We start from the raw sequence: 27,519 nt of genomic DNA on the forward strand, positions 1-27,519 counted from the left end.
GGGAGGTAGAGAGGTGGAGAGCTCTAGCTGATATCTGGAGGGTTTAAGGGCTGGAGGAGATTACAGGGAGAGGGAGAGGTGAAACCATGGAAGATTTGAAAACAAACTTGAAATGTAGAGAAATTTTGAAAATTAAAACCAAAGTATTAACTCTCTCACTAACTAATTTGTTTAAGACCCTGGGATGAAGTCCACCCAGACCCAAGGATTTGTCAGCCCACAGCTCCAGTAACTTGTTCAGTATCATTTCCTGGTGATTGTAATTTTCTTGAGTTCCTCCCTCCTTTGCATTTCCTGATCTGCAAATATTTTGTGGGATGTTACTTGTATTTTCTGTAGTGAAGACCGATGCAAAATTCCCGTTCAATTCATCCGCCATCTCCTTATTTTCCATTATTAATTCTCCAGACTCACTTTCAACAGGATCAACATGCACTTTGTTAGCTCTTTCCTCATTTATGTACCGATAGAAATATATTTCTAGTTTTCCCTTGTATTCTAATTCTTCCCTCCTTATTAATCTTTTTGTTATTATTTCCTGTTCTTTACATTCTTGCTACCCATCTTTGCACAATTACATGTTTTTCCTTGTCTGATACTATTTTAAATTTTATTCGTTAACCATTGATGGTGGATCCTCCTCTTGGGTTTTTTCTTTCTCAATGGAATATATCTGTTCTTTGTATCCTGAAATAACCCTTTAAATGTCTGCCACTTCATCTCTTATTGACTGATTCCCTTAACCTCATTTGCCAGTTCATTTTAGCTAGCTCTGGTTTCATGCTGCCATAATTGCCCTTATTTAAATTTAAAATACTAGTCTTGGACCCAACCTGCTTTCCCTCAAACTGATTGTAAAATTCAATCATATTTTGCTTGTTTCTAACTTAGGGGTACCTTTACAGATCATTAATTAATCCTGTCTTCTTGCAAATCTAATACAGCCTATCTCCAGTTGTGGTTAGCTCCAGAACACACGGTTCTAAGAAAATATTCCTAAAACATTCTTTGAATTCCTCATCTGGGCTATCTTTGCCCGCCTGATTTTTCCATTTATACATAAATGAAAATGCCCATGATTATCACTGTGCCTTTTTGACAAGTTCCCTTTATTTCTTCCTTTATACTTTGCCATACCATGTGGTTACTGTTAGCGGCCTGTACACCACTCCCACAAGTGACTTCCTGTATCTATCTTTTCACATCCCTACCCAAACTGCTTCTATATCATGGTTTCCTGAACTTTAGTCTACCCTCTTAATTGTGATGATACCATCAGTAATTAAAAAAGACACTCACCTTTTTCCTAGATTCCTGTCCTTCCTAAATGCCCTGTATCCTTAAATATTTAGGTTCCAGTCTATCTCATCCTGGGGCCATGTCTCTGTATTGGCTATTTGATTTTGCTTACTTATCTCTCAGTTCATATGTTTTGTTACAAATGTTTCATGTGTTCAGTCTTTAATTTTGTCATTTTATTATTTTTGTGAACCTAGTCTTACTCACCAATGTAGCCTTGGAATTGTATTCTCTATCCCTTCCTGTCACAGCTTGTTTATCATTTTCCATATTAATATCTTTCTTTGTCTTGTCTTGGCTGGGATTTTCCAGCCCTGCCATTGCAGGACTCACTGTGGGCCATGTGGTGGGCCAGCCATAAGTCCATTGACTTTCAACAGGATCATAGAGTCCTGTCAATGGGCATGGCTGATAATTCCTGCTCCTTGTTCCTATTCTTTCATTTGCCACATCTTCCCAAATTTGATCCCTTGCTCCCACTATTTAGTTTAAAACCCTCTATACTTCCCCTGTTATGCAGCTTGCCAGAACACTGGTCCGTGCATGGTTCAGGTGTAGACCGTCCCAATAGTATAGATCCCACATTCCCCGGTACGGATGCCAGTGCCCCACAAACTGGAACCCCCTCTCCCATACCAGTCTTTGAGTCACAAGTTCATTTCTCTAATTTTATTTGCCCCATGCCAATTTGCATGTGATTCAGGTAATAATCCAGGGAATTTTATCTTTGAAGTGCTGCCTAATTTGGCGTCTGGCTCCTCATGCCGATTACACAGAACCTTGTTCTTTGTCCTGTCTATGTCATTGGTACCCATATGGACCACAACTACTGGATCTTCCCCCTCCCAATGCAATTTCCACTCCAGCCCTGAGCAGATATCCTGAACCCTGGCACTGGGCAGGTAACACAGCTGTCTGGACTCTGGCTCTTTGCTGCAGAGAGGAGTGTCAATTCCCCTCACTATACTGTCCCCTACGACCACTAGGTTCTTTTTTGCTCCCCCAACTTGAATGTCTTCCTGTGCCACAGTACCACAATCAGTCAGCTCATTCACTCTGCAGCCCCGACTTTCAGCCAAGCAAGCTGACTGAACCCAAACCTGTTGAACAATTGCAAAGCCTGAGGCTGAATCCATTAGTCCTGCCTACGAACTGGACCCCCATTTTTTTTGTGGGGATGGGTTGGGTGCAGAGCAGGTCAAACTTTGCACATCAGTGGTTCATGGAGGCAGCTGCATATATTAAAGTGCAACTTCTTTCAATCTGATCTGATTTTAACAAGGAGGTAGTAGGAAATATCACATGTACACATTAGGCATGGTGTTATAAGGTCTAAACCTATCAGAGACCTTTGGAAAGGTAGGGTACATTTTTAGAGATACAAAGAACAAAGAACAACCCAGCACGGGAAACAGGCCCTTCCGCCCAACGAGCCCGCGCCGCCGCATCACCCTACACCTATTCTACCCTGCGTGTCTACGAATAGAACCCCTGACTTAGCCAGATTCAGGGGAGAATAGTGTCAATTTGGTAAACCAATCAGCCTAAGAGCACATCTTTGGGGTGTGGGAGGAAACCGGAGCGCCCGGAGGAAACCCACGCAACCACAGGGAGAATGCGCAAACTCCCACAGACACAGGCCCAAATCCATGTATCTGCATAGCTAGCAGTGCTAGTCACCGAGCTGTTGCAGCGCCCGTCTATCGGTCCACGATCAAGCACACACACCGACACAAAGTACTAGGCCACTCCCGGAACCTCCAAGAGCAGCCCACGCACGACCCACCCTGTGCATGCCCCTCCTTTGACAACGAGGTGGACCTCCACCTGCGGAATAAATGTGCAGTACTGTTTTGAATATGGTTCCAAGACACTTTTGGGAGAGATCAGGTTAGGTGCATTTTGGAAGAGGCCAAGTGTCCTTTGGGATTATAAAAAGTGGACATGATTGTGCGTTAAATGCAGGTAAATTCATTGAACCTGTCACCTCATTTGAACTAGCAAAGGGAGCAATCAGTGCCTGTCATTGTCAGCGAGAGATTAGAAAGGGTAGTTGTGGTTACTGCTCATGAGGAGACAGCGCTGAGTGTATTGACGAGCCTTTCAGAGAATACCACGGGAGACATGGTGGGAACCTGTAGGCTTATCGAGGTGGGAGTCAAACCATAGGCAGTGGCAGTTGAGTGGGAGAGTCAAGCAATATAAAAGGATTGGCAGATGGATAATGTAAGTCCGCACCAAATTCTGTGGCACTTGACATGAGGGGATCATTCTGTGACACACTGCCCCACTTTTCTACCAGTTAGAAAGATCAGAGAATGGCTGTCTAGAACTGAGACACTCCATCCACACTAGGGCTCAGGGTACCCCAGAGCATGGCAGCAATTGGAGCATACCTGCCATAGAAGATAGCATTGGCATTTTGAAACAAATTTACAGCTAGCTTAGTCACTATGGAGGCTTTCTACAAAATGGACCAGACAATGTAGGAAGAAACAAATTAACCAAATTGACTGTTTCTTTGACTTAACAGGAATCACAGTTGCCCACACCCATCACCATTGCCCACTCTGGGACATATCTAATGGCCACTGTTGATGAGGCCCCCTATTTATTTCCTCACTATAATAACTCCAGAAGTCAGCTGTAAAGGAACAGTGCTTTATTATATAAAATAAAGTAAAGCAAAAACCACAAGCCTATGGTAAATACAATAGGTGCCAACTAGGACAATACAATAATGGACCCACTCAGGGGCCTGCTTTATACAGGACTTATTGAATATGAGGGAGCTGATATGGCAGCTGAGAATGCTGATGAGGCTTGAGCAACAATGTCCATTGATTTTCTGACCTCTCAGTTTGTGCACGTGATAGCTGTGAGATGTCAAAAAAGGACACAAATTAAAATCTACTGCAAATCTCTGAAGCAAAATAGATAGTGGTGGTGCTATGTTAAATTCGATTTTTCTTATTGAAATGCATATTTTCTTCAAAACTTTGAAAGACTGCAATTTCAATATATAGTTTAGTCATATCTTTGTTTTAAATGGAAATTATTGAATCATTGTAATACACCAAGTTTTCCTGTATTTCAAACTGAAGATTAGGTTCCAGGTACAGCATGATGAAGGGGATGTGGGAACAGCAATAAAATGTTTGCTATGAATTGCCAGTGACCTCGGACAGTAATCATTTACGATGAGAGTTTAACAACCTGTGTATTCAACCATTTCCTTGATGGATATTTATAGCTATTTTCAATATTACCAAAAAAGGATATCTCTCAAGTTGTAGCCTTAACCTTTCCATGCCCCCACAAAATGTGAGCAAACAGTAGACATTTAGTTCTGTAAAATATTCCAACCATGCTGTACTGCCTAAAGACATGGACACTTAGAATGGAAGATGGATTTTCAATTAAATATTTTAATTGAGACAAATAATGTAATGCAAGCAAAGCACTGAGTGTGTCCAACTTCAGAAAAGTTTTCATTTTCTGCCAGATGTTTAACCTCATTTTCATTTGGTCACTTCATGATGATGTCACAATTGCTGCCCTTTTCACAAAGACTTTTTTAATCTACAAAATTTCAAATGATCGATTTTGCTTCAAAAAAATGCAGTAAGAATATTTTAAACCATTTGTGAAAAGAGATTTAAATATCTGAATGATATCTTAAGTTCACCTTGGTTCAGTTTTTTTTTGGTAATGTTACACTGTTTTCACAGAAATTCTCGCTTCTGCCTGCCAATGATCTAGCATGTTAAATTCCTGTTGACTCATTCCAGAGGCAAATGTTTATTAAAAACTTCTCCCTCCCAACAACCAACATATCGGTCTTTTAGTTTTCTATCATAGAATCCCTTTAGTGCTGAATAAAGCCATTCAGCCTGCACCAGCAACAATCCCACTCAGGCCCTATCCCCATAACCCCACATATTTGCCGTGGCTAATCCCCCTAACCTACACATCTTTGGACACTAAAGGGCAATTTAGCACGGCCAATCCATGTAAACTGCACATCTTGGATTGTGGGAGGAAACAGGACAATCCAGAGGAAACCCATGCAGATACGGGGAGAATGTACAAACTCCACAAAGACGGTTACCCAAGGCCAGGATTGAACCCAGGTTCCTGGCGCGGTGACGCAGCAGTACTAACCACTGTGCCATCCTTTATGTCTGCATTCAAATGAAAAATTTGGTTACCCTATTAATTCAACACATATAAATAATTTATAATTATAAACATTTACATCTGGATTAGTGGCAAACCTTTGAGGACATCCTTGTAGTGAGCATCATATTGAACATCTGACTAAACTGTATGAATTTTGGAAAAATTGATATGATGTGCTGCCCAGATAGAGGGCCTTAATTAACCAATTTGTCAAGAGAAGGTGCGGTGCACTGAGGAAAGCATCGTCAGTGTTCATGACAGAGAACATGGAAGAACTGCAATTGTCTTCATCAACACTGCCAGAACTCACAGGCGTATCTTGAAACTGCCCTTGTGGGCTGGTACTGAGGATTCTATTGAGGGAAACATATTCTTCGCATTCTAGTTTGAAATTGTAGTTTCTGCCCTCAAGAAAGGAAACCCTAGTAAACATCAAAAACCAGTAAAGAATCTAATTGATAGCAGTGGCTCTTAAGATGGCTCTTTCAATTGGCATGCTGCCTGCCCACGAAGCATGAAGACTTATGAAGCAATCAGAAAGGAACATGTCAGAGTGAGGCCCAGTGTTAGATTCTTTTCATCAGTACGCATAAGCTTTCAATTTATTACCCAGTACGGGCTCATAAAGGACAAAACAATCCTTGCGGATACGTGCCTAAATGTTGGATTTTATTCAGAATGTGCATTCTTGCTCCAATCACCACACATGGCTAAATTGATGATCCATAGATTGCATGTCAAAAGAATAAGATTGACAATTTTTCCAATTCTATTCAATAACTGCATCAATAATGAGTTGGATCACAACAAAAAGAAATGCTTGGAATAATAACAGCTCTGGTTAGACATGACAAGTTATTGGTTTATTTTACTTCTTTATGTGAAACGACTGGATGAATTTTAATGTGTACGTTCCAGTTTATCTCATAATAGGAAATTAAAGGCTAATCTCACTTTAACAAGTGGCAAGTCTCTGGCATTTGTAAGTGCTAAACATAGAGAAGGACTTGTATTCTGCATCTGACTTTATTCTAAAATGAGGAGAGATGGGAAAAGTTAGGATTGCATTCCTTGGAACCAGATAAGGTTAAGCAATAATCCAGTGAAGCTTTTCAAGCAATTTCAGCTGGTTACTGGATCAAAAGCAGAAGTAATAGATTTTAACTGATTGGCAAAAGATCGAGATAAGGGGAACTTTATTTATCATAGAGTCTTTATAGTGCAGAAGGAGGTCATTTGGCCCATTGAGTCTGCACCAATCACAATCCCACCCACCTCCTATCCCCATATTTACCCTGCTAATCCCCCTGGCATTAAGGGGCAATATACTGAACCTGCACATCTTTAGAGTGTGGGAGAAAACTGGAGCACCCAGAAAAATCCCACACAAATACGGGGAGAATGTGCAAACTCCACACAAACAGTGATCCAAGTTGGGAATTGAACCCGGGTCCCTGGCACTGTGAGGCAGCAGTGCTAACCACTGTGCCACTATGCTGCCCCAGTGAGAATTGTCGATTGTACAGAATTCTCTGCCTGAAAAGGTGGAAGGTGGAATTTGGTTTTGTTCATACTACACTCCAAAGATCTGCAGGTTAGGTGGATTAGCCATGCTAAATTGCCCCTTAGTGTCCTAAAGTGTGTATCTTAGGAGGATTAGCAGGGCAAATATGAGGAGTTACAGGGATGGGGCCAGGGTGGGATTGTAGCCAGAGAGTTGATGCAGACCTGATGGGCCAAATGGCCTCCTTCTGCACTGTTGGAATTCTATAATTTGTTTTCTGGCATTGCCCAATGCTGAGATCATCCAGTCTTGCAAAAGTCATTGGACTTTTGGCTGGTCTGTCGCATTGCCGGCAGTGTTTCCCAGTACAATGGGGTCAGAAAATGCTGGCCATGACATTTGACAGTCCTTTGGCACTTCATGTGAGGAATGTGCCGCTGAGGCGCTAATCACATCTACAAACTTTGATCAGAAATATTCCCCACTGCCACATGGCATGTCAGCTAGCCTTTTCTATCTTTTGTTTTCTGAATGTGGAAAACATTAAGCGATGCCTCCTAAACTACACTTGTCCCATTTCTCTGTGTGTGATCCATATCCCTGTAAACCTTGTATTTGTGATTGACAAGGAATTACAGAATATTTTGCATCCCCCACCATTAATACCTGTGCCTTCAGTTAGAGGCCTGTGTTACGGGCTGTGGTGATAGACAGCTTTGCTACTGTTCATCGATGCCCAGTTTTTTCATTCTAGGTCTCTTCGTTTCTGTAACTTGAAATGCCAGCCGTGCTGCCCTGCACTAGAGAATGGCCTCACTGTTGAGACAAGACTTTGGGTGGGATTCTCCCTGTACCGCACTCAATGTGGAAGTGGATATGAAAAAGGACGTTATTCCCAAATGCCGCAATGGCACGTTTTCCTGCTGTATGGTCCACTTTACACCTCATTAATGATGTATGCTGGATCGTTGCCAAGCAGCCTCTGAATCACCCACCTTGTCATCAGCCCACTGCTTTCTCGCTCTGTGAGCCATACGTAAACAGCATTGGAGCACAGATTCTGCTGATAACCTGATAGAAGTCTACAAGATTATGAGGGGCATGGACAGAATGGAAAGTCAGGGGCTTTTTCCTAGGGTGGAAGAGTCAATTACAAAGGGCATGGGTTTAAGGTGCGAGGGGCAAGGTTTAAAGGAGATATACGAGGTAAGTTTTTTACACAGAAGGTGGTGGGTACCTGGAACTCGTTGCTGGGGGAGGTAATGGAAGCAGATACAATAGTGACTTTTAAGGGGCATCTTGACAAATACGTGAATAGGATGGGACTAATGGAATATGGTCCCTGGAAGGGTAGGGAGTTTTAGTTCAGTCGGGCGGCATGGTCTGTGCAGGCTTGGAGGGCCAAAGGGCCTGTTCCTGTGCTGTAATTTTCTTTGTTCTTGATCCGAGGTAGATGATAAGCCTCTGGACTCGGTGCTAAATCAGTTGCTCGAACTGCAGCAGCAGTGAAGGGAATATCAGGAAATGATGTCAGCTCCACTCCTTACATTGCAACATGCAGTGGAGAAATCCATGCATCTTCAGTCTGGGGTCATAGCGCCAGCATGCCAATGCACTGAAGTCAACACTGGCAGGTTGGCATCTCCCATAAAAACCTTAGTGCAGGACATCAGCACTGCCCCAATGCAGCAGCAGCAGCATTCCATCATTGTTGACATTGTTTACATCCTTCAGTAGTTATGCAAAAGGAGACAGGCCAACTTGATTGCATTCCAGCTGCCCCTTCGCCTCAAGGTGTCAGCTATGGGCACTCGGGCATGCAAGGGGAGGAGGACCAGTGGCTGGACAATCTGAACTCATCTAAACTGGTGACTTCAGGCCTCTCCAGCTGATTCAAATAGCCTCTTTACTGTGACCCCATCACCTCTAGCTCCACAGGCTGAGGCAGGTACATCTGTCCCATTTCAGGATATCTAAAGCAGGCCGCAGCCATCCAGGTCTTGACTGTCCAAGATCATCACAGACAACAGGGTGTAGCAGTCAGAAGGCCGCCTCCATCCCCGCTGTGGAAGTCAGGGAAACACCATAACGTAGCGGTAGAGTTACGAACGTTAAAAAGATTTTGGAGCCCACCAGTGGGATGCATGTTCATGACATGTGTATAATGCTCACAAATGTAACTAGGTTGGTATCCCTTTCATATCTCCTTGTGTCTGCCCTCTTTTTTACGTTGAACTGTGTTGCTGTCGATCAGGTGCGATTTCATGCACCCCCGCCCCCCCCAACCTTTATCACAATGTCACTACCATGTACCTTTCATCTATAAAGTTTCTTTCCATATCACCACAATGTGTGTGCCTTTTTCCACATCATTTTGGACTTCAGTGGTGTCTTAATCTTAGTGTGAAGCATGCTTGTGGAAGGAACCTCATTCCCATGCTTTGCCTGGGCATGTCATGTTTATTCTTGGCTGTGTAAGACTGAGGCAGAGGTGTTCTCCTATCTGTAACCTGACTCTATATTGTTGATAGCTGAGGGTGCAGTGTACGAGGAGAGATGTGTTCACATATGGAGAAGGGTAACATATCGTGCGACTCCACGTGCTGTCTGTCTCTCAGCAGGGTTTTCATGCCATAAGCCCCATACTCAGAGTTCATGTGCACTGCTATCAGTCAATCTCATTTTCAACTTTCAGAGTACATCTGCTAAGCCCAGCAATAAGTGTGGGCACCACGAAACCTCGAGCTGACAAAGCTCAACCCATCTCAGCCATTGGCATAGGCATTGCCCTGCCACTCCAACATCCAAAGTTGTGTGATTCTCACCCTGCAGCTGTGCGTCTCGTCACAAACTCAGGATGCAGTATGTGCATCCCCTCACCTGAACACTCACCCAGGTCATTGATGCTCATTTCAAATGGTGATTTCTGGTGGGCAATAGAGCCTTTGGACATGCTCAGGAAGCACCTAATGTTCCTTCATTTAGGAATAATCAATCTGAAAGTGTTGGACATTAAAATTGATAATGCTTTATGCAATATTTTGAGATAAATTAATCTGTGTGAGATGTTTCCAGTTCAAGAGGACTGGAATATAAGAACAGAAGTTGGCTATTTAGCCCTGCTAATCTTTTCCCTAATTCAATACGACCATGGCTGATCTGTAACTTAATAAATTAATGCAAAAGTTACAGAAGCAGACAATCAAAGTCCTTAAAATTCTAATGAATCCCTTTTGAATTGATCACCTGAAGGGAGAATTTGATGATGGCTATGCACTTACTATAGTGTTATCTTAGTCAGTGACTGAATTCTGAAAAGGGCACTATTTAAAATCCTCCTTGTGTGCTCTGTGCTCACTTGCTTTTCATCTATATTAATTTGGATGAAACCAGTTTTTATCACATAAACAAGAAGGTGGTCACCTCGAAGTTAAAACCATGCTTCAAATATAATTCTACAAGGTCATAGACTCCATAGAATCCCTACTGTGCAGAAAGAGGTCATTCAGTCTACTGACACTCCAAAAGGGCATCGCATCTTCACCCCTTCACCTTCACTTTATCCCATAATCCCGCAAATGACTAATCCACCTAACCTGCACATCTTTGGACTGTGGGAGGAAACCTATGCAGTCACAAGGAGAATGTGTAAACTCCACACAGTCACCCAAGTACAGAATCAAACCTGCCTCCCTGGCGCTGTGAGGCTAACCACTGTATCACCATGTTGCCCACAACGTCTTGACACTGATCTTTTGGATGGCAAGTCTACCTTAATAATGTCCCTGTATTGTGTAACTGTGCAAGAAAGCCTCGTGGTGCAGTAGGTGGCTAGCATCCCTGTCTCTGAGCCAGTAGCTCCAGGTTCAAATCCCACCCCAGGACCTGATGACTGGGAAGGTTCTTTCTCGATGCGATCAAACTGGCTGTGTGTCAACCTGTAAATCCTTCCAAACAAACCAAATGCTGGTGGTAAGAGTGGAAGAGACTCCTGGTCATCCATGCTTGATGGGGAGTGGCGTCTCTCAAGTTATAAGCCTCTGGTGACAGACTAGGCGACCTGTTCCAGGATTTGCTAGCTATACACAGACCAAAGTCTGCCTTAATGCACCACTAGGTGTGGGAGGAAAAATTGAATAATTTAAATGTAATCGTAATAGACCCCAAACACCTCTTTAATTGTTTAAAATTGGTCTTTTGATCACAGAGTGAGGAATGATATTAGTCCGGGACAATGTCATTGCATTGGATTAGCATCCAAGTGCTGGACTGTCACTCCATTTATTTTAAGATGCCTTGTATTCAGTTTATACTTTTTAATTTCTTTCAGTTGAAGCCACCATAAAAAAGAAACCGACTCCCAAAACTCCTCCCAAACCAGGTAAGATATTTCTTGACAAGAAAGTAAATTTAATTTCTTTTTGCAAGCTGGCACGCAATGTTTTGTTCATTCTCAAAACAGTGGAATCAAGCTTTTTGCAACTTGTGTCATTCCAAAATTTTTGCTAACATTGCCCTGCCATTGCTAGGGCCTTCAACCCTATAAGAAAAGGAGTTCCAATAACAGGAGCCCCTAATACTTAGTTTCTTACTTTTCACTTGTTTGCAGTTGTTGTGGAAAATTGACCTTAACGTATCCCAGCTGGCGAATAATTGACAACTGATCAAACAAGAAACTTAAGTTTCACCAACTATTTCCTACTTTAGTTATCAGATCGACAAAAAAATGCTCATACAGCCAGCCGGGACCCTCTGGGGTATTTGTTTATAAAATCTCGCATGAGCTTTTGAACTTAAGGGAATGAAGCCAGGAAGTTCAAAAGTAAGCCTAGTGAAACTAAATTAAGATGTTTTAATACAGGTATGTGGGTCAGTCATGCAATAATTAAGTCTTTTTTTATAGTTAATGAATTTAATGAACACTACAGTGAAAGGAATGGTTTACTGAAATTAAACAAATAGAATCAACAAACTGCAACTACTGGAAATTTCAGCTAAAGTTGGAAATGTGCAGCATATCAGTCATATCAGAAAGAGAAGTTGAAAGTTTGGAGATTAACGCTTTGTCAGAGCTGATGAGGTTCAATGAAATCAATGTTTTTCAGATGTGACTCAGAGTTTGTAGCAGGAATCTGAAAGCCAAGGCATAGCTTAGCTCTTTGAGGGTTTCTTTTACTTTTTATCGGCACACGTTTTCATGTCTTTTTTTAATTCTTGGAATACTGCCATCACCCCAAGGCTGGGATTTATTAGCAATCCATGTCGCCCTTGAATAAGTGTTGGTGCACCTTCTTCTTGAGGTAATTGTTTTACAAATGAGTGGTTTACTTGGTCACTTCAGAGAGAATGTGGGAGTCCCACACAAATGTCACGTTCTCTCTGAAGTGACCAAGTAAACCACTCATTTGTAAAACAATTACCTCAAGAAGGAGATGCATCAACACTTATTCAAGGGCGACACGGATTGCTAATAAATCCCAGCCTTGCAGTGATGGCAGTATTCCAAGAATTAAAAAAAGACATGAAAACATGTGCCGAAAAAAAGTAAAAGAAACCCTCAAAGAGCTAAGCTATGCCTTGTGTTATTCCACATTTGTGTGGGACTGGAGTCACATATAGGCCAAACTAGGTAGGAAAATTATGAAATATCGGATCCACCTACTTCACTGTTACTTATCATGGTACCAGCTTTTTAATTCCCAGATTTCTTAAAAATTGCATTCAATTTGTTGAACTGCTACAGTTGGAATTGAAATTAGTCCTCCTGCTTACTACCATAGGTAGTATTGTTAATCCAATTATTCTGTCAAAGAGTAAGATTGTCAAAATATAATCTTACTCAAAATCCTAGTGTACTAAAAGAGATTAGTTACATGAAACATCAACTATTCACAATCGAGCAGAGAAAATCAAAAGCCTACAACTCTGCTGAGCAAAGGTTTGAAAGAGTAATCATCAGGGCACGAGAGAAACGTAGGAACCCTACAGTGCAGAAGGAGCCATTCAGCCCATCGAGTCTGCACTGACAACAATCCCACCCAGACCCTATCCCCATAACCCCACATATTTACCCCACTAATCCCTCTAAAGTAGACATCCCAGGACACCAAAGGGAAATTTAGCATGGCCAATGCACCTAACCCGCACATTTTTAGACTGTGGAAAGAAACCGGAGTGCCCAGAGGGGATCCACATAGACACAGGGAGAATGTGCAAACTCCACACAGACAGTGACCCAAGGTGGGAATTGAATCCAGGTCCCTGGAGCAGTAAGGCAGCAATGCTAACCACTGTGCCACTGTGCCAAATCTTGTGACAATTATGAATGAATATAGTATCACAATGTAAGTGTAGTGAATAATATATTAAGAGGCTGTTAAATATATTCTATTATCATGTTTTTATGATTTCTGTTTGCTAAATCATATTTTACTATCTATTTCTGATACGAGGTATGCAGACTTGCAAAAAAACTTGATATATAGCATTGCCTTGGCTGCACATAAAGCAGCTCCTAAATAAGATTGTTTATTTTATCACTTGTAATGTCACAGGATGTCAGAATTATGTTTTGAACAAAAAAAAACAAATGCTGCAATTTATTTTGTTAGATTTAAAGAAACAACTACAATAACCAACGTCAGTAAAACATTCAAAGACAACTTCTACATCTCCATGTTAACAAGCCAGTAAAGACTGGGATCCTGGTTTCCCCACTTTAAATATGATGAGATCTTATTGTTTAATAAAGAGATCAGACATTCTAATCTGGAACAACTGCCAGATATAATCACTAAACGTTTCCGGGCTCTGTTGCTCAGAGTTTTGGACACAGCTGCTCTGAAACCATTTCATAATAATTGTAAATAATATTTTTGGGAATCACATTTTTATTTTCAGTGAGTAAATCATCCAGCTGGAAGCTGGAACCACAGTTCAGTTATTACTGCTTAAAACCATGAATTAAGGACCAAAATATAATCGCAGGTGTTTTTTATAAGAACATAAGAAACATAAGAAATAGGAGCAGGAGTAGGCCATCTAGCCCTTCGAGCCTGCCCCGCCATTCAATAAGATCATGGCTGATCTGTCGCTGCTCAGTTCCACTTTCCCGCTTTCTCCCCATAACCCTTAATCCCCTCTCTTATCAAAAACCCATCAACCCGCGTCTTAAAAATATTTAGCGAGGCAGCCTCCACCACTTCAACGGGCAGAGAATTCCAGAGATTCACCACCCTTTGAGTGAAGAAGTTCCTCCTCAACTCCGTTCTAAACCGCCCCCCTTTTATCTTGAGGCTGTGCCCCCTAGTCCTACTGTCTTTTTTGAGCGGGAAGAGTCTGTCCACCTCTATCCTATCCATCCCATTCATCATCTTATACGTCTCAATGAGATCTCCCCTCATTCTTCTAAACTCTAACGAGTACAAGCCCAGTTTATTCAGCCTCTCCTCATAGCTCAACCCCCTCAACTCCGGTATCAGCCTAGTAAACCTCCTCTGCACTCCCTCCAAGGCCAAAATATCTTTGCGCAGGTGCGGCACCCAAAACTGCACACAGTACTCCAGCTGCGGCCTCACCAATGCCCTATACAGCTGCAGCAAGACCTCCCTACTTTTATATTCAATCCCCCTCGCTATGAAGGCCAGCATCCCATTCGCCTTCCTGACCACCTGCTGCACCTGCAAGCTGGGTTTTTGCGACTCATGCACAAGGACCCCGAGGTCCCTCTGCACTGTCGCCTGCTGCAGTTTTTCGCCCCGTAAGTAATAGTCCTTCCTACCATTCTTCCTACCAAAGTGGACCACCTCACACTTGCCAACATTAAATTCCATTTGCCATTTCCTGGCCCATTCGCCCAGCCTATCTAGATCCTTCTGCAGACTCTCCACACCCTCCGCACAATTTGCCGTTCCCCCAATCTTGGTGTCATCAGCAAATTTCGACACCCTACACTCGGTTCCCTCCTCCAGATCATCTATATAAATGGTAAAAAGCTGAGGCCCCAGCACCGACCCCTGGGGCACTCCACTAGTCACCATCCGCCAATCCGAATAGCACCCGTTGACCCCCAATCTCTGCCTCCTATTTGACAACCAATCCTCTATCCACGCTAACACCCTACCCCCAACTCCGTGTCCCTCGACCTTCTACAATAACCTCTTGTGAGGTAGTTTGTCAAACGCCTTCTGAAAATCTAGAAAGACCACATCCACCGACTCTCCTCTATCCACCGCCCTAGACACATCCTCATAGAACTCCAGTAAATTTGTCAGACACAACTTCCCTTTAATGAAACTGTGCTGCGTCTGCTCTGTCAAGCAATTCCCTTTAAGATGCCTTTATAACCTTGTCCAGTGTGATTAACACACACAATGTTTTCCCATATATATGATCATGAAATATATGAATATATATATAAATATATGGATGAAGGAGTATAATATCAAGGGTAAGACCCTTAGCAGTATATAGGATCAGAAGGACCTTGGGGTCCGGGTCCATAGGACTCTTAAACTGGCCTCACAGGTGGAGGATGTGGTTAAGGCGGTGTATGGTGTACTGGCCTTCATTAATTGAGGGATTGAGTTTAGGAGTCGGGAGATTATGTTGCAGTTTTATAAGACCCTTGTCAGACTTCTCTTGGAATACTGTGCTCACTTCTGGTCACCTCATTACAGGAGGGATGTGGAAGCTATTGAAAGGGTGCAGAGGAGATTTACAAGGATGTTGCCTGGATTGGGTGGCATGCCTCATGAGGATAGGTTGAGGGAGTTCAGTCTTTTCTCCTTAGAGAGACGAAGGATGAGAGGTGATCTGATAGAGGTTTATAAGATGTTGAGAGGTATAGATCGGGTGGATTCTCAGAGGCTTTTTCCAAGGGCTGGAATGGTTGCTACAAGAGGACACAAGTTTAACGTGCTGGGGAGTAAGTACAGAGGGGATGTCAGGGGTAAGTTTTTCACTCAGAGGGTAGTAGGTGAGTGGAATCGGCTGCTGTCGGTGGTGGTGGAGGCAAATTCAATAGGGTCTTTCAAGAGACTTCTGGATGAGTACATGGAACTTAATAGAATTGAGAGTTATAGGTAAGCCTAGTAGGTATGGATATCATTGGTGCAACTTGTGGGCCGAAGGGCCTGTTGGTGCTGTAGTTTTTCTATGTTCTATGAAATACGAGATAGCAAGCAACCAACTTCTCCTCACCTTTCAATATGACATTCATTTTCAGCAGCTATTCCACCACAGATACTTCAGTGTCCTGGAAGCATGAAAGTCCGTGCTGGAGAATCTGTGGAACTATTCTGTAAGCTCGCTGGAACACAACCTCTCAGCTACACTTGGCTAAAGTTTAGAAAACAGGTAATGTTTAATTCCTCCATTTAGTACTTACATTTGCTGGATGCTGGGATCTGAAACAAAAACAGGAAGTACTGGAAAGTCTGTGTAGGTGCGACAGCATCTATGGGGAGAGAATAGAGCCAATGTTTCAAGTCAGGATGATCTTCATCGGAACTGAAGACCAGGAAAATAGGACAAGATTAAACGAAGGGTGGTAGGTGTTGGGCAGGGGGGGTGGTGGTTAATTGATAGGAAAGACATAGACAAAAAGACAAAGGGAATGTAAATGCTGATGATAAAGTTTAGGAATGGTGCTAATAATTTTTTTTAGCTTAACTGCTAAGTTTACTCTAAAAGGAAAAAAAAAGTGCACATTGTTGACTATTCTAATACAATATGTAAAATTGGAGAAATCTTAGCTCAAAAGAAACGCCATCAGCTTTGGTGGGTGTAAAATCAGGGGATATAATCACAGGATAAGGGGCAGGCCATTTAAGACTGAGATGAGAACAAATCACTTTATTCAGTAGTGGTGAATTTTTGGAATCCTCTAGCCCAGAAGATGTGCAAGCTCAATAACTGAGCATTTTCAAGGCAGCAGTTGATAGATTTCTGGAGATTAATGATTGTCCAAAGATGTGGAGATGGCACAGGAAAATAGCATTGAGGCCGAAGATCTAAATGAATGGCAGAACAGGTTTGATGGGCTAAATGGCCGACCCATGTTCATTTCGATACTTAGTCCCCATAAACCAATAATTTTTTTTCTTTTTTTTACTGTTTTACCATAAATGTCATTTGCTTTGCAAAAAAATGCAGGATGCAAAGTGTACTGTTTGCAAAGCAGTTCTGCACACATTATACTTTTGCACACAGACAGAAATCACATAATAATAATTTTGATAATATTGCTAATGATTATGGTGAATGTGGAAGTGCAGAAGCTACATGGACCACTTGATAAAATTAGTAAACCCATTCTGCGTTTAGAAAAATACAGCTTTTATCAATGAAATGCCTAAATAACAGGCCTCCCAAGCAAAGGAAATCACTGTTTGGCCATCACTTCCGCAATATTCCCCAAGAGACTATAATTTGTCAGATCAGGGAGAAATCACAAAGTCAGTCAGAGTAATGTAAAGCAGAAGTAAACTGTCCCAAAATGGCATCCAAATGATCAATGTAGGACATCTTTAGAATACCATCTCTATAGAAGAGAGTTCAAGAAGCTTTGTATCTTTGAGTAAAAACCCTCCAAAGGAATTAAAAATTCTCCAGGTGTTCATAAGTTAAAAGTGTCCTACAGAGATGCTACCTTTGTCCTTAACATGTTGTCCTTAACTGGTAAATTAAGATCCATTTGTGACAAGTTGATTGACCCCAGATATTAGGAAGATGTCATATTAGTCTTAGCTTTTTGACTTGCTAACCTGCTGCTTGGGTATCTCTGAGAAACGGGTGTGACCTCTTCTCTGATAAGAGCAAATACACATGATGCAATCACAAGTCATGAGGACCCAGATGAAAACTATAGCTGGAATTTTACCACCCCATCCCCATGGGAATCAGAGCGAGTGAGGGGTGGAACATGGAAAGGTCCGTTGACCTCAGGCAGGATTTTATGGTTTCAGGACAAGCGAGGCCATAAAATCCCATCCATGAGACTAAAGGGAAAAATGTTTATTGTTTATATTTAGACTGAGTTGGACTTGGGAAACACATTGTAATCACCTTGGTCTACCACCACGTTTGCATCTCTCATCATTATGACTGCTTCTATACCATCACTTGTTTTCTCTAAGTGTGGAACTCACGTTACTGATTTTGAATGATCTTCAGCACAGCATCTTTCTTGTAACCTATTACAGCATGACCCTAATAACGGCAATAACTTATAATAGTGTCTTGGAGTACCCAAGGCACTAAGTTTAAGTTTAATTTTTGAGTTTATTTGTTATGTCACAATAATCTTACATTAACACTGCAATGAAGTTACTGTGAAAACCCCCTAATCTCCACACTGCAGCACCTGTTTGGGTAGACTGAGGGGGAATTTAGCATGGCCAATGCACCTAACCAACACATCTTTCAGACTGTGGGATGAAACTGGAGCACACACAGGTACAAACAAAGGAACAATTTGGGTTACCAGCAAATACTTGGGCAAAGAGTTAAACGGAGCAAGGGCAAAGAAACAGGAAATTGGTTTCAAGGAAGACTTAAGCCTTGTCAGAGTTGGGGCATATGGAAAGAATTTGTGAAATAATCTGGGGTTAACATTGAAATAACAAGCAACGGGTAGAAGAGAAAATACCACAGGTGATCACCCAAATGGTTTTGATCTTAGTGATGAAATCACCCTCATATTTGGCTTTGAGATGAAGAATGAGCAGGCAACAGTAAGAGGTCAGTGGAAATGGTTTGCCATTGAGAAGAGGAGTCTGCAATTGCCTTTATCCTCCACAATTCATGGGTAGAATTCTCCAGCCGCGTTGGTCTAAAAGCCAGAAATTCCCGTCAAATGGGGTTTCATAATGTTCGCAACCCGCCTGCTAAAATTCTAGTGGTGGGTAGGATGGGAATACTCCAGTCCATATTGGGTGAAGTATCTGATCCACAAACTATTTCTTCTGATACAGGTATTTTAGGTCACACAATACAGCCTTCTATAATAAATTAATGAACGCACCATTAAAATGTCAGTGCCAAGTTTATGTTATCATCTAAAACAAAAATCACTTTAAATTTTGCTTTGGACTGCAGTTGATAATCTGTATTGAATTATTTTTGTTGATATAGTTAAACTTGTAAAGATGAGCTTCTGTTGTGTTACCTGATATAACACTTGGTAATAATATTAATTCTTAGAACACTTCCTAAGGTTAAGAAAGTATAAACTCATTTCATGCAGTTCACTTACAATAATCATCAGGTTGAATAGAATATTCGATAGAGTCTTTTAAGAGACTTTTGGATAAGTACATGGAACTTAGTAAGATAGAGGGTTATAGGTAAGCCTAGTAGGTAGGGACATGTTCGGCACAACTTGTGGGCCGAAGGGCCTGTTTGTGCTGCAGTTTTCCTTTGTTTCTATGTTTCTAATATGAAACCCAGGCACCAGAAGTAAAAACAACAGTTTAACTGATTGCGTCATCAATCCTTTGAATTGAATTATTCACTGACAATCTCCATACTTATTTGCAGCTGGGAATTATTTGTGACCGCTAAAAGTAAATGAAGTTTTGGCTGGAAAGCCAAATTCTCTATTCTCACTTAGAGCGGGGTGGCCAGTAACAAGATCAGAGAATTCTGTCAACTAATTTAATAGTAGTTTTCAATTTTATGAATGGGCCTGTGTATGTTGGGTTTCAGACACCTCTCACAACAAGGATATGTTGCTGCTCACAACTTTGGCCTTCCTGCAACACACTTTCAAAAACCATGATTGTGTTGCATGACATCATGGTCGGCATGGTGGCACAGTGGTTAGCACTGCTGTCTCACAGCACCAGTGACCTGGGTTTGAATCCTGGCTTGGGTCACTGTCTGTGTGGGGTTTGCACATTCTCCCCATGTCTGTGTGGGTTTCCTCTCATAGTCCAAAGATGTGTGGGTTAGGTGGATTGGCCATACCAAATTGTTTTAGGTAATAACTTAGTGTCTGGGGACTAGCTAGGTTAAATGCCTGGGGTTATGGGATAGGGCCTGGGTGGGATTGTGGTCGGTGCAGACCCATTGGGCTGAATGGCCTCCTTCTGTACTGTAGGATTCTATGATCCTATGACATGCATTAGCAACAAGTGAAACATCTTGTGCTCAGTCACCCTCGTGGTCTGGACATTTTGTGATTGTCTCTGGAATTCTGTCCAAAATGAAGATTAAAGTAGTGAACTCACTTCACTTTGTCTTCCGCAGTGCTGCCATTGAATGGCATCTCAATTTTGTACACTTCAAAATCCATCCAGTATTTTGTTCTCATTTCAGATTAAAGAAAGTGATCACATAAAAATCGAGAATACAGACTGCAGCAGTAAACTAATCATCTCTTCAACAAAGCATGAAGACTGTGGCTGTTACAATTTAGTTGCAGAAAACAAGATAGGAAGCAAACAAGTTCAAGTGAACCTCACAGTTGTCGGTAAGTTGATTAAGCCACCCCTGATAACTTCCTCACTGTGTCATCTGAACAACTTCATAAATGCAATGCTTGTTAATGTGGTTATGAATTGATTAGCACTAATTTACCCAGGAAACTATAGGATTGGGTGGGCACAGTGGCACAATGGTTAGCACTGCTGCCTCACATGCCGGGACCCAGGTTCAATTTGGCCCTGGGTGGAATTTGTACATCCTCCCAGTGCCCACATGGGTTTCCTCCGGATGCTCTGGTTTCTTCTCACTGTCCAAAGATGTGCGGGGTGGGTTGATTGGCCACGCTAAATTGACCCTTAGTGTCAGGGGGATTAGCAGGGTAAATACGTGGGGTTATGGGGATAGGGCCTGCGTGGGATTGTTGGTGCAGCCTTGATGGGCCCGAATGGCCCCCTCAGGCACTGTCGGGATTCTATGGCTGTGATTCTCCCATCCGTACCCACCTTTATTCTGGTGGTCCGGCCAGGAGATTCACATCTGCAGCCTTGAATGGGGGATTTGCAGATGCACATTTCCCAAAGCCGGCAAACAGTTGCTGGTCTGACCACGCTGGAAACAAGCAGGAAGGCAGGTAAGTCATTTAAATCTTTTTTTAATCTATTTTATATACGTAAATTAGTTAATTATCAGGACCTTTCAATGGGTGGGACCTTTCCCACCCCACCAGGAGCACTTCATTCCGGCGAGGTTTAAAGTAGCTTCTCACGTTCAGGGAAGTGGCAAGAGACCCTGCCGGAATGAAGAGGGGGGCAATCAGGACCCTCCAGCGGGGGTCAGGTGGCAGGCATGGGCATCCTGGCAATGCCATTCTGTGTCCCCGGCACTGCCCAAGGAGCAAAGTGCCCTTGTCCAGGGGCCACCGGGCATGGGGCAGTGCCAAGGGGGCGAGCCGGGCGTAGGGGTGATCAGTGGGGTTCGGGGGTCCTGCTGCCCCTTTGCATTGGGATTGGCTTGGGATGGAGACTCATATCAATGTATACCAATCTTACCCATGTAACTGTCAAAACACTTTTTAAAAGACAAAATTGTACCCGCCTCTACTACTACCTTTGGCAGCTTGTTCCAGGTGTGTAAAAAATTGCCCCTCTGGACACTTTTGTATCTCTCCCCTCTCACCTTAAACTTATACCCTCTAGTTATAGACTGTCCAACCCTTGGGAAAATATATTGACTATCTAGCTGACCTATGCCCCTCATTATTTATAGATCTCTATAAGATCATCCCTAAGCCTCCTATGCTCCAGAGAAAAAAGTCCTAGTCTATCCAGCTTCTCCTTATAACTCAAACTATCAAGTCCTGGTACCATCCTAGTGAATTTCTTCTGCATTCTTTCCAGTTTAATAATGTCCTTTCTATAATAGGGTGAACAGATCTGTACACAGAATTCCATGAGAGGCCTTACCAATGTCTTGTACAATTTCAACAAGATATCCCAACTCCTATATTCAATGTTCTGAGCAATGAAAGCAAGGATGTTGAATGCCTTCTTCATCATTCTGTTCAACTGTGAGTCCACTTTCAAGGAGCTATGAATCTGTACCCCTAGATCTCTTTGTTCTATAACTCTCTCCAACACCCTACTATTAACTGAGTAAGTCCTGCCTTGGTTCGGTTGGAGGGAGGGCAGTGATTGGGGCGGACTGGTGGGGTGATCTGCTGAGAGGGGGAGAGTCAGGACTGGCCCAGGAATTGTGTGGGGGTCGCAATTGCAACATGGTGGCAGCGAGGGTGGTGGGATGTTGGCTGAAAGGGCAGCACTGCGGGAGTCCCAGGCTGGCCAGCAAATGGGAGTGTAACAGTTTGAGGCCACTGTGCATGCACAGAGCTCCAGAACTGTCACACTCTGGCGCGAATAGGCCTGACTCCCCCCCACCCCACTGGGTTTTTAATGAGATTCACGACTGGTACTCTTCAGTGCACAGAGTGGGGAGATTCAGGTGAGAAGCTGAACTATCAGAATTGTCACAATCTAAAACAGTTTTCCCACCAATTCAGTGCTTTGGGGAGAATCGCCCCCTTTGATTCCGTGATTCCATGATATATATGTAATCAAATGACTTATAACAAAAAGAATCTTTGTTTCAGAATATTTCTGGAAATTGGCAACTTTTGTAGCATTTTACACAATTAGATGCTAGGCCAGTAGATAATTCTTTCAAGCTGTACAATCATTTGCATATATTGTTCTCAAAATCCTGTTGGACATAAGCAAACCATCTCTGTGAAAGACAGTGGCTTGGATTTTCACCAGGACGGAGAACAGAGAGCCTTTCCGTCATGGTGAAAATGGCAGAAGTCCAATTATGATAGTTCCACCCCTGAACATGGCACTGACCATTTCCACTGGAACAGGAATGGGCCCTGGTCAGGATTCGTGCAAGTTTCAGGGATGCAGCTGTTCAGCTGTTATTGAAATCAGCAGCTGCTTCCACTCCTATGACTTTAGTGTGAGAGGAATCTGAAAGCCAATATGCAGAGGTCGGACCTGGAGCAGGCCTGAATGTTGTTGATTTGTTTGGGTAGCCAGGGCATCCTTTTGAAGAGGTAAGGTATCCCTTTGGATATGGGGGAGGTCACATGCCCTTTTGAATTTCTAATAGTTGGCATAAATGTGCATAATAAGTATATAAACTTATTGGAACTGTGAAGATAACAGTCGGAAAGAACTGTCAAAAGTGTCAAGATGAACTGTCAAGAGGAGCTATCAACTGTGAAGGCATTTAAAACTCCTACCCTTCAACTCTGAAAACTGCCTGAAGTCTTAAAAATAATGATTGTTTACTATTTCGCTCTGCCTATGACATAAGCCTTTGGGTTTCCATTAATGGATAGCTGCTGCTGACTTACATTAAGAACATAAGAACATAAGAAATTGGAGCAGGAGTAGGCCATCTAGCCCTTCAAGCCTGCTCCGCCATTCAATAAGATCACGGCTGATCTGAAATGAATCAGTTCCACTTGCCCGCTTTCTCCCCATAACCCTTAATTCCCTTGTCTGTCAAAAACCTATCTACCCGTGTCTTAAATATATTTAGCGAGGTAGCCTCCACCACTTCAACGGGCAGAGAATTCCAGAGATTCACCACCCTTTGAGTGAAGAAGTTCCTTCTCAACTCTGTTCTAAACTGCTCCCCCCTTATCTTGAGGCTGTGCCCTCTAGTCCTGCTGTCCTTTCTGAGCGGGAAGAATCTCTCTACCTCTACCCTATCCATCCCTTTCATTATCTTATACGTCTCTATAAGATCCCCCCTCATCCTTCTAAACTCCAACGAGTACAGACCCAGTCTATTTAGTCTCTCTACAGGTGCAGCAGGTGGTCAGGAAGGCAAATGGGATGCTGGCCTTCATAGCGAGGGGGATTGAATATAAAAGTAGGGAGGTCTTGCTGCAGCTATATAGGGCACTGGTGAGGCCGCAGCTGGAGTACTGTGTGCAGTTTTGGTCGCCGAACTTACGCAAGGATATTTTGGCCTTGGAGGGAGTGCAGAGGAGGTTTACTAGGCTGATACCGGAGTTGAGGGGGTTGAACTATGAGGAGAGGCTGAATAAACTAGGCTTGTACTCATTAGAGTTTAGAAGAATGAGGGGAGATCTCATTGAGACATATAAGATGATGAATGGGATGGATAGGATAGAGGTGGAGAGGCTCTTCCCACTCAGAAAGGACAGTAGGACTAGAGGGCACAGCCTCAAGACAAAGTGGGGGCGGTTTAGAACGGAGTTGAGGAGGAACTTCTTCACTCAAAGGGTGGTGAATCTCTGGAATTCTCTGCCCGTTGAAGTGGTGGAGGCTGCCTCGCTAAATATATTTAAGACGCGGGTTGATAGGTTTTTGATAGGCAAGGGGATTAAGGGTTATGGGGAGAGGGCGGGAAAGTGGAACTGAGATACGACAGATCAGCCATGATCTTATTGAATGGCAGGGCAGGCTCGAGGGGCTAGATGGCCTACTCCTGCTCCAATTTCTTATGTTCTTATGTTCTCTTCATAGTCCAACCCCCTCATCTCCGACTTATATTGTCCATTATCACAGTTGAGTGCCTACAATTTCACAGTTTGATTGACAGCACAATGTGGTATGGACTCTTTGAAGTGAGATTATGAATTCCAAAGCTTATTTTTTTTAATAAGGGATTAAACAATTGAGTTAAATCTTTGCTATTGTAAGGATAATGTTGAAGGAATGTGAATATAGTAAATTGGGTTATCATGAATGAGTCTTTGTGAATGAAGTCTGCAATAGTCACTTGGGACATTATTTTATTTGTGCCAAAATGGGCCCTTAGGTGTCCATGGTAGGTGCTGGGTGAGTTTTCTTTTGAGGTGTAAGGGCAAAGGGTGGTGGGTCAGGTGTGTGGGTTGGTACTATGTTCACATAAGGGCTATTAAGGGGTCAGGGGGATGTGGATAGACAATATGAGTTGGCATAGGGACTATAAAGGGCCACAAAGATGGACAGAGGGGCATTGGTTTGCATGAGTAGCATGGATGCGGCGTGACAGGTGAAGGTGGGGTGAGGGACACCACAAAATGTAAATCTGACATTTGGTAAGATGTCATTCAAAGTCGGGTTCATAATGCCAGGAATTCTCCTGACTTTGCATACCTGACATGCAGACAGAAATCTAGACCAATACTAGACTTAACCAAAAACAGGTGGATGGAGTTATGTCAGAGGTTAAAATGCAAGAATTGAGAAAAGAAACTGAACCACCTCAAATGTGCCCATTTTCAATATTAATGGAGCTGGGACAGGGGATGGGGGAGCTGTCCCAGTGATTCAGTTTTTAACTTGCAGTAATTGTGGGGACAATCTCATTAGAATTTGATATAATTTAGTTCTGGCAAGAAAAATTATGTTTCTCTCTCCAGAGTAATAAGTTGAAAATAAAAAACTGTCCTCATCCCTCCCCACATGGTCCCCCTGCCCCATCCATTCCAACTCATGACTTAGTGCCAATGCAAACACTCATGCCCTTTACTCTTACATCCTCCATCTAGTATCCACAGTGAATGGGCTTCAACTGCCATGCTGAAATTAAATAAAATGAAATTCTAAGTATCTACTACAGACTTCATTATATTTTAAAAACATTCTCGCTGCTAAAAGCTATTCAATACATTTAAATCCTTTAAAGTACTTAATCCCTTATAAAACAAACATTTGTATTCATAGCCCATATCAAAGACACCATTCTCTTAATGATCACTTGGAGGCATTGGTTAAACGATGAACTTACAGGCCCACCACAGTCATAATGATAGGTTGTGGAAGCAATCAAGCAAAAGTAATAATATAATGATGGCACTCAGGCTTATGTCAACAACATCTATTGAAATTGCCAACACTGATTTTTTCAACTGTAAGCTGGCTGTTTCTTTTTTTCAAAATTTATAGGGTGAGATTTTAAATGATCGACAGTTCCACAGACCTTATCCACTTTTTGTGCATATTCATGTCTGCTGTTAACAATCCCACGAGGTACCATGACCTCTCCAAATAACTCTGGCAAGTTTACATCTTTTTGGCAAAGCCTGCAAATTCAGAAGCCTAGGTGCTCAAAAATGATCCTGTTTGAACACTGCTGCACTTTTAAATGCGAACTTGCTTCTGTGAACCATGGATGGATGAAAAATACCCTCTCCCCACATCCAGTGAAAATGGTGGATGCAGTCCTGGGATGTGACTCCTGGACTTCAGGCTCCAGCACCATTTTATCTAAGGTATGGAGCCCTTCCGGCTTTGTGAAAATTCAGGCCCAAGTTCATGCAATCTTTTCTCATAATTTAACCCTTTAAGCTTTGGTATCATTCAAGTGAAAGTGTGCTGCCTCCAACCCAATGCTAAGTGATCTTACTTGCGGTTTGGTGCCCAGAATGAAAGCAATAGTTCAGATGTTTTCTGCCCAAAGGCTCTGCACAACTGAAACACCATTTCCTAATTCCTGAATTCCAATCCCCTTAAGATAATGTTCCATTCATCCTTCTGATTGGTTTTGTACCTGTGGACCTGCTTTCAGTGACACCTTCATTACTTTCCTCCTCCACAGTTCCAATCTTCGCATCAAAGTGAATCCACTTACTTTCTGTTCTGTTCATTCACAGGATGTGGTCGTCACTAGCTAGAGCAGTATTTTTTGTCCATCCCCAGTAGTCCTTGAGAAGGTGGTTTTGAGCTGCCTCCTTGAATTTCTACAGAGTAGGCAGGAATTTCCTGGATATTGACCAGGTGACAGTGAAAGAACGGTGATATATTTCCACATCAGGGTGATGTGTGATCTGAAGAGGAACTTATAGTTAGTCGTGTATTTCTCACAGTAGAAGTCAGAGGTTTGGGCTGTGCTATGGGCAGAGTGCATGTAAAAGGTACACAGTGCAAACCGTGAGGCCTTGAAGTTTGAGAACTCCTGAAATCAGGCTCGGGGCTTATTAATGCAGTTATACTGTGCCTGTTGCTTCTGATACAGGCAACATATAAACGTTGTCATGCCTAATCATTTAAACAAAAGTCATATGCAGCCAGCACAAAACATATTGAGGAGTTATTTCAGCAGCCATTCCTAAGAGGCCGGTGACCCTTCACCAGATTCCCTTTAACTGCATACTCTATTCCACTCCTAGAGTGCTTCAGGTACAAAGTCAGAATCAGGAGTGCCAGTGAACCTGACATTTCCATATTTATATACATGTGAGGCTCCCTGATTGGACAGGCAATTATGACCTCAATCAGGGAGCTCAACCTCATGGGCCTCATTGAAGTCATTACAGCTGCATGCCAAAGCAGGGGCTACAAAAATCATAAGAGCTTAGCATGCATGACATCTTACCTGCACTACCTAAACCAGCCTGCATCCCTGAAAGATTGGGGGAAATCTGGCTGGACCTGGGGTTGGAAGTATTTGTACAGCTGATTCTGACAAAGCAACAGCACAACAATGGACCTCAATGGCAGGAAGTAAGCTCCAAGCTTCTCTAATGTTGCAGTGACACCATTAGTGTAGAAGAAGCAAGGGATCTCATATCCACTGGAGACCAGGAGACACTC

The 27,519-nt window shown here is 42.6% G+C and overlaps 1 protein-coding gene across 5 annotated transcripts in view; it reads left to right on the plus strand.

Moving 5' to 3' along the window:
• LOC145350125 (myosin light chain kinase, smooth muscle-like) overlaps positions 1-27,519 on the plus strand; it is a 331,906-nt gene that overhangs the window by 239,144 nt on the left and 65,243 nt on the right. For 4 of the 5 annotated variants that reach the window (XM_080199061.1, XM_080199060.1, XM_080199062.1 and 1 more), the window contains 3 exons: positions 11,316-11,366; positions 16,212-16,342; positions 20,306-20,459. In XM_080199061.1, the coding sequence (XP_080055187.1) occupies positions 11,316-11,366; positions 16,212-16,342; positions 20,306-20,459 (336 nt within the window). The remainder of the gene's footprint in view (positions 1-11,315; positions 11,367-16,211; positions 16,343-20,305; positions 20,460-27,519) is intronic. The other variant, XM_080199063.1, reaches the window with a different exon arrangement.

The sequence above is a fragment of the Carcharhinus amblyrhynchos genome, chromosome 11 (genome assembly GCF_965287045.1).
Source record: "Carcharhinus amblyrhynchos chromosome 11, sCarAmb.v2.hapA, whole genome shotgun sequence".
Lineage (NCBI taxonomy): Eukaryota > Metazoa > Chordata > Chondrichthyes > Carcharhiniformes > Carcharhinidae > Carcharhinus > Carcharhinus amblyrhynchos.